We start from the raw sequence: 7,036 nt of genomic DNA on the forward strand, positions 1-7,036 counted from the left end.
TGGATGGCGCTGACGGCTGCTCGCCCGTGCAGCTCCCTCCTACCCAAAGCAGGGCCAGATCCAGGTTGTGGCATCGCATCCTCAGCCGCAATACATTTTTCTATAGGGTAAAAGCATAAATCTCCATGTTCCCATACCCACGAACCACCTGGGTGCCTCAAACAGGGCAGCGCAGGATTGCTCCGTGAGAGAGGGTCTGCAGGGAGCCCCCGGGGCGGCTGAGGTCAGGGCGAGGTGGGTTCCCCTCCACGGCCGGGCAGCCCTTCCCCACGCCGTGCCTGGGACCCAGTTTGCTTGGGGAGAGCCCGGAGCTGGAGCTCCGTTTCCATTTCTGCAGCATGTGGAAGACCGCAATGGGCTGTCACCAAATCATAGAATCGTAGAATCATTAAGGTTGGAAAAGACCTCTAAGATCATCGAGTCCAACCAAAAATCGCTTCCCTCCTTGGGGTGGTTGTAGCAACAGGGCAATCAATCAAACAAATCAACCCCCCCAAAAAAAACCCCAAAAGTACGACTATTGCAGCTGTCCTCGGGCTGGCAAACTGCACATCTCAAGGATGTGCAAATGTCCAATTTTGAAGCAATGGTGTTGGCAGCAGAGCCAGCACCTTCTGATGGATTATGTGTGGTTTGTCCTGGTGTCGTACAGATGAGAAGATATCAGCCTTCTAAATGAAGCTGTCATTGCGAGCAATGGTCAAACTTTCAAGAACTTCATTGAGAACAAATGAAATTGCCAAAAAGAGGCTGTCAGCAATATTTGGAATGTTAAATTTTAGTAATGTTGTGGATTAATAGATGTAAAAAACAGATTGAGAAGATTTCTAGTGAAATTTGGGGACGTTTCTGATCAGCCACCCAGCTGATTCCCAGCCTCATTTCCAGGCAGCTGCCCAGCTGGCTGGTGTTTTAAAGCCGAATTGTTTTTAATTGATATGTTAAATACTGAAATACCAAGATTACATCATAAAAAGCTGGGAAGTCTTAAAACTTTTCACCAACTCCGCCTCCTCCACTCCCTATCTCCAGTTACCGCAGGAGCCTAAACTTAGCTCCGCAGTCTGGATATAAGGACCATCTTTCTGCTTTAAACATGAGTTTCTTGCCCCCCCCACCTCCATTCTGATGAGTTTAATCCTCCCCATTGCCTGCCAGGGAGCTTGCAGCGGGAAGTGCAAGTAAATAAGAAAATAAATACATTCCCCACATGCAAACGGCAGGAGGGAAAGCCTCTTGACTTAAATAGGAGGGGGTGGGAAGGAAAGAAATGAGGCTGAGAGCCAATTTCTGATCCCGTTCACCCCCGAGCTGCTTCAGCAGACAGCCAGATGTCACAGCCCCCAGCGCTGCGAGCTTGGCCGCTGCGCGATAGTTGAAGCAGCACCAGGTATACTGTGTGTACTAACGTGCTTCGTTAACGGGTAGGTGCATGCATATTTATGTCTACTCATTAGCTGCTGGAGCAAAGCATCTTTAACAAAATGCTGCATACCGTGCCTTTAAACAAGGCCTTCATTTAATTTTAAAAAAAAAAAAAGTCTTCGTTTCTGCAAAATAAATTTGATAATGACTTTGATTTTTATGTTCTTTATAGCATGCCTAAAAACAGTAAGGAATTTTTGTCTAATTTGCTGCCAAAGCACCATTTTAAATAACAGCCACAGCATTTTGTTTCTGCTAACGCCAGCATTAAAATGTGAGTGGTTTGGAGCTCTTGTGGTTTTTTTTTTTTCCTTTTTATTTTCCGTAAGAGTATTTGTCTATGAATGGCTATCTATATAAGGCAGGTTAGTGAGCTAGATCCTCAACAGTATTTCATTTTCTTGCTTACAGGGCCAACTTAAAAGCAAGTTTTTTCAATGCTGCAGTGACTGAAGAAGCAGTTCACTCCCATGTAACCATGAAAAGAGGGCCACAGAGCATTTTGCACCATGCATTTATTTTTTTGATTATTTTCCAAATTAGCACCATATCTCACTAAGGAACCTTGAACCACACAGCCGAGATCTTCCTTTGCATGCAATTGTAGATGCATTTCATGAATAGTTTGAAACCCTTGTCAATGCATATATATATATTATTTTATTTTATTTTTTGGAAAGAAAAAAAAAAAGAACTCTTTGTGTATGTGATCTGAAGCATGTAACCCTAAGATGTTGCATTCTAAAAATGACAAATAAAGGCCTTTCCCAAATATTTTGGTGTTCTGCAGCCTGTTTAATATGTTCTTTCCAATACATCATTTGGACCAAAATAATAATTAAAATAATTTTAATGATAATAATTGTGGGATATGAACATTGCACTCACGTAGGAAGCAACCAGATCAAGGCAGAGTGTTGCAGATTTTTGCACGCATAGCACTGAACCAAGCTTATTTTAACCTTGCAGGCAATAAAAGCGAAAATGGAGGAACTTAGGCCTTTGATACCAGTGTTGGAAGAGTACAAAGCCGATGCAAAATTGGTATTGCAGTTTAAAGAGGAGGTCCAGAATCTGACGTCAGTTCTAAACGAACTCCAGGAAGAGATTGGCGCCTATGACTACGAAGAGCTTCAGAACAGAGTGTCAAATCTTGAAGAAAGGCTTCGTGCATGCATGCAAAAATTAGGTAGGCTCAGAACAACATGGTGGCACTGGCTAAACACCATCGATGTTAAACCACGCATCCTGTCTGGAGACAGAGATGCTAGACTGGACATCTCCTTGTGCCTGGCCTGGCTGTAAGGGATGAGCTCGCACAGCCAGGTTTGATCCTGTAAATATTTATGCTATAAGTAACATTAATCTTGGGAGTAGTCCTGCTCAGGATTACTTGCATAAGCGATGTTGCTCATGGCGTAAGTGCTTCAGGATCGGGCCCTTACCTAGGCATGTGACTTTTTGCAGCGTTTGCATAAGTGGACGGTGAAATGCGGTAAATGCATCGCCTGTTGCAAATAACACTTATGCAAAGCAAGCACATGCACCCGTTTTGCTTATGCATCAATGTCCAATCTTTTTGCTAACTGGACCTGGCACATCAGCAAAGGTCTCTGCGCACCGCTTTAAGTAGCGCGTGTGTGTGCGTGTGTGCAGGCTGTGACTCGGTTTCCCTTTTTCCTTTCCTTTTGCATCTTGCAAATCCCTGTTGAGAAGAGCATGATGTAGCTGGTGCGGGTTCGTGTGTTGGTCCGGACTATGCCATGTGCAGGATATAAATGCTACCCATCTCTCCCGTTCCCTGAGGGAGCCCCTTCCATCAGGCCAAGTAACCAGCAATGCTAAAACGCGAGAGATTCATCTGTAATCTCATTCAGAGAGTATTAATTGACTGAAGCCTGTGGGTCTGTTGGGGGGAGACACAGCTGTCGCGAAACCCAGCGTCTGACCCCAAGCAGGGGGTGGAGAAGGGGGAAGAAGGGCACTGCCTTCCGCAGCTGCAAGAAATCTCCCCACCGTTTGTTGGCCTAGCTCTGACTTGATTTGATTTCTACTTACATTATTGACTTTCTTGTTAAGCAATTTAGATAATCTAAACACATTAACTGCTCTGCAGTCTATTTTGGTAGCACATATGAAATTACACTCTCAGGTAACTTCGTGGAAGATCAGATCTCTTCTGAGCACTTTGTATCCTTGGCAAGGTAACGCTTTGTTTCTCTCTTGTCTCTGCTGGTGGGATTGCTTTGGCTTGTTTCTAGATGCCTCCCCACTTCTGTAAGCAGCCGCCTCCCCTGTATTTCCCCCTGCATTTCCCTCCTGTCCTCTGTCACCTTGTACGCCCCTTATAAGCTACCTCTCACTCGAAATCGCGGAGAGGAAAGCAAATTTCCACGTAAGCCTGGATGCTCAGAGGTATTTGAACTACAAACGTGCAGCGAGTCATGCAGCGAGATCCCCCCGGGGAGCTGCCCGGGCAGCAGGTATAACCCCCTCCCCAGCTAAGTGAGAGCCTGATTCCTCATTTATTAACGAGCGCTGACGTGCCCAGGTTTGCTTCGGGGGCAGAACAGGCTGAGGTGAGTCGTGCCGTCGCTTTCTGCACGGTGTCTGCGGTCCCTCTCCTCGCCCCGTGATGGCCACGGGGAAGGCAGCGGGGTTGGGGGATGGCAAGGAAGCCCTGACCTTGTCCTCAGCCACTTGAGTTTCACCCTGAAAGCTTAATAGGGACAGAAATGATTGAGGTTGTAATGACTTGGTGCTTTCTGTGTTAGCAGTACCTAATACCTGGAGCGTTATCACATGAGGACCATGCAGACATCTCAGGAATGACAGTCCTGCAGCGGGTAGATAAGAAAGGATGGGGAACAGGTCCAGGAGTGTCTGGTTGACCAAGGTCCCATAGCAAACCCCCCAGCAGCCCCACACCACCAGCACAGGGCAGCTCTGCCCTGCGAACGGCTTTTCTCATTCCTCCCCTGCCAAAGGCAGAGGTGGGTGAGATGAGAGGAGGGACCCACTTGCTGCATCCGTAGCCTTCAGCCCATCTCTTGAAGATGAGGGGGAGCTGTGGGTGATAGGGAGAGGGAACAGCAGCAGGACCAGGGATTTGAGTCTGGGCTGTAGAAGTACTTTCCCAGGGATAGTTCTTTAAACAAAACCACCCTGGACCCCACAGCCCCTTTCCAGCTGGCCTCGGTGGAGCTGCCCAGCCCAGGCTGACTCCACCAGAGCCAGGGAAGCTGAGATGATCCTCCTGCAGACCCTGGGCGGACTTTAAGAAGTAGCTCCCAAACCATTCAGGGCTCCAAAAAAAATAGAGTTTGCTCTTGGACCATTAGCCCCTTCTGCTCTGGGCCATGTCCTGGCTCGTTACACCCCACTCAAGCTCAGGTCCTCCAGCTGGGACATCCAGCCAAGGCATTAGCCCAGGTAAGACTGACTGAGGCAGCTGGGATAGTTAGCTCTTGCAGGCAACTTTTTCTACAAACTTTTGGGGTTTTTTTGGAATCTTTTTGAAGCTTTATTTCGGCTTTTTGGCTGTGCCCCTTCTTTCTCCTCTTGCTCTCTCTGTGACCACGGGGTCAGGGCGGCTTTTCTGCCTTGGGGCGTTGCAGCACCTCTGGGTGCTTGCAGAGATGGACACTGAGTCTTCCAAGGGTTCACCCGGGAGGGTTTGCTGCTCGCCTGGGAGGGTGATTTATTTGGTCACTTAACAGCAAACAGCACGGATTGAATTTCCAATGTTGTTTATTGCTCCAGAGTGTAAACCAGTGAAAATGGTAGTTAATTGAGTTAAATTCAGATAACAACCTTACAGGCACTTTGCTGCTGCACGATGAGGGCCTGTTTGCTGAGGATTGCTGTTTGCTGCAAATTATCTGCTCAGAGGGACTCACTGACATTTCAAGTAGCACGTTTTAGCTTAGGGTTGCTCCTGCATGGGCCAGCAATGCTGCTCTCCTGTGCGTGTTCACCTGCTAGAGCTCGGGATACAGCTTGGAGTGCCCAGAGCAGGATCAGGGAGCTGCTGCAACAAGCCAAGGGGAAGGGAAGGGAAGGGGAGGAGATGTGCCATATTCCTGTCCTGTTCGCCTCTCCCCATCCTCCGGGAAGCACTGATGCTCAACACTGCAGCAGCATTTTCCTTAGACAAGGTCCTGGTTTGCATTTTGGGTTTCCTAAGCATTATTGATGGATCAATAGTGAAAATACTTCCTGACCCTGGCATGTGTGTGAAGGAAAAAAAAAATCAATAATGGCACGTTCAATCTGTTACTCTGTTTACACTCTTAAAGATCACTATTTATACAGGGATTTTAACGTTTCCATTAATGTTCCTAAGAGCAGCCTTAGAGGAGTGGAGAGGTTGTCACTCCCTGATTCGAGGGGGAATTTAACTCAACTGTGCTCCGCAGGCTCAGGTTTGCTTGATGGCACGAGCTTTCCCTGACTCCTGCAAAAAATCCCAGCCCACAATCCTAGTGCAGAGATGGGGACAGAGCCCTGCCAGCCTAGCCCAACTATTTTTGGGATGGGGTGCTCCCAGCTGGGCAGGACACGACCCAGCCGCCGCAGCCCCGTCCCTGCTGCAGAGGGCTGGGACCGGGATGTGGGGGGGGATCAGACCTTAGCTTCTTGGGCAGCCCAAGCTGGGAAGGCGCTGGGCTGTAGCAGCAGCAGCCCAGGGGCTTTGACGGAGTCCAGAAGGAGACGGTGCTGGTGTCGGCACGGTGGCTGCGTTGGCAGATAAATTGCTGCTGAGCTGCTAAACATCACTTGTGGGCTGGATCTTAGGAGAAATATGGAGCGGGGGTGTTGGTATCCTGGGAGGATGGTAGCGCTTGTTGTAACTGGCTGGAGGAAAGCGTGTCTTCTCCTGCTGGAAAATTCCTCATGCAGCTAGAGGAAGGGGCTGTGTGCTGGAGGTGGTGTTCCGTTGCTGAGCTGCAGGAGGGCAGGTCGGAGGCAGATGGCTGGGTCAGCCTGGAGGGTCACTGGGGAAGAGGCTGATTTGTGCTGTTTTCCAGGAACAGTTCCCCAGAATAGTGCTGGGGAAACTGGAGTGAAAACAGATCCTCTATGCATGACCCAAAAGCCGCTGTTCACAAGCTTCCCCTGTGTCCTGGACTCATAGATGAGCACCAGGTCATGCGTTCCTCTTGTACGTTCATCCGTGAGTGACTTGAAATGCCCGTAGCGTCCCATGCTCCTGCAATCCCAATGGGAGAGCAGGTTTGCTGCAAAAGGCTCATCACCCGTGGGTGCTGGGCTGCCTGGGGCAGGAGGGCTTTGCTGGGCAGTCAAGCAGGAGCTTTAGGGCAATTGCAGCCAGGGCTTAAAAACTCCCCTGTGCGAGTCAGTAGAGTCTGATAGAGGAAGGATTTGGATGTTGGGCATCTTGGGCTCTCACCCCAGCTCTGCTCCGAACCCACCACCCCACGCTCAGCTCCTCACCCGCAGAGGAGAGCACTGCTGAGGCTGGCAGGTGGAAGCAGTAGAAGGCAGAGTCCCCTCTGCTCCCAGTAATCTTCCTGCTTTTAATGATGGCTGGCCCCATAGAAGGGGGAGGAAAAGCTGGTGGCGTTAGGAGTGTGGTGTGCATCTCAGC

General features: G+C 49.1%; 1 protein-coding gene across 1 annotated transcript in view; it reads left to right on the top strand.

Annotated features, from left to right (window-relative positions):
- OLFM1 (olfactomedin 1) overlaps positions 1 to 7,036 on the top strand; it is a 20,633-nt gene that overhangs the window by 5,937 nt on the left and 7,660 nt on the right. The window contains exon 3 of the mRNA XM_009579185.1: positions 2,395 to 2,614. Coding sequence (XP_009577480.1) covers positions 2,395 to 2,614 — 220 coding nt within the window. The remainder of the gene's footprint in view (positions 1 to 2,394; positions 2,615 to 7,036) is intronic.

The sequence above is a fragment of the Fulmarus glacialis genome, unplaced genomic scaffold (assembly GCF_000690835.1).
Source record: "Fulmarus glacialis isolate BGI_N327 unplaced genomic scaffold, ASM69083v1 scaffold5566, whole genome shotgun sequence".
NCBI lineage: Eukaryota > Metazoa > Chordata > Aves > Procellariiformes > Procellariidae > Fulmarus > Fulmarus glacialis.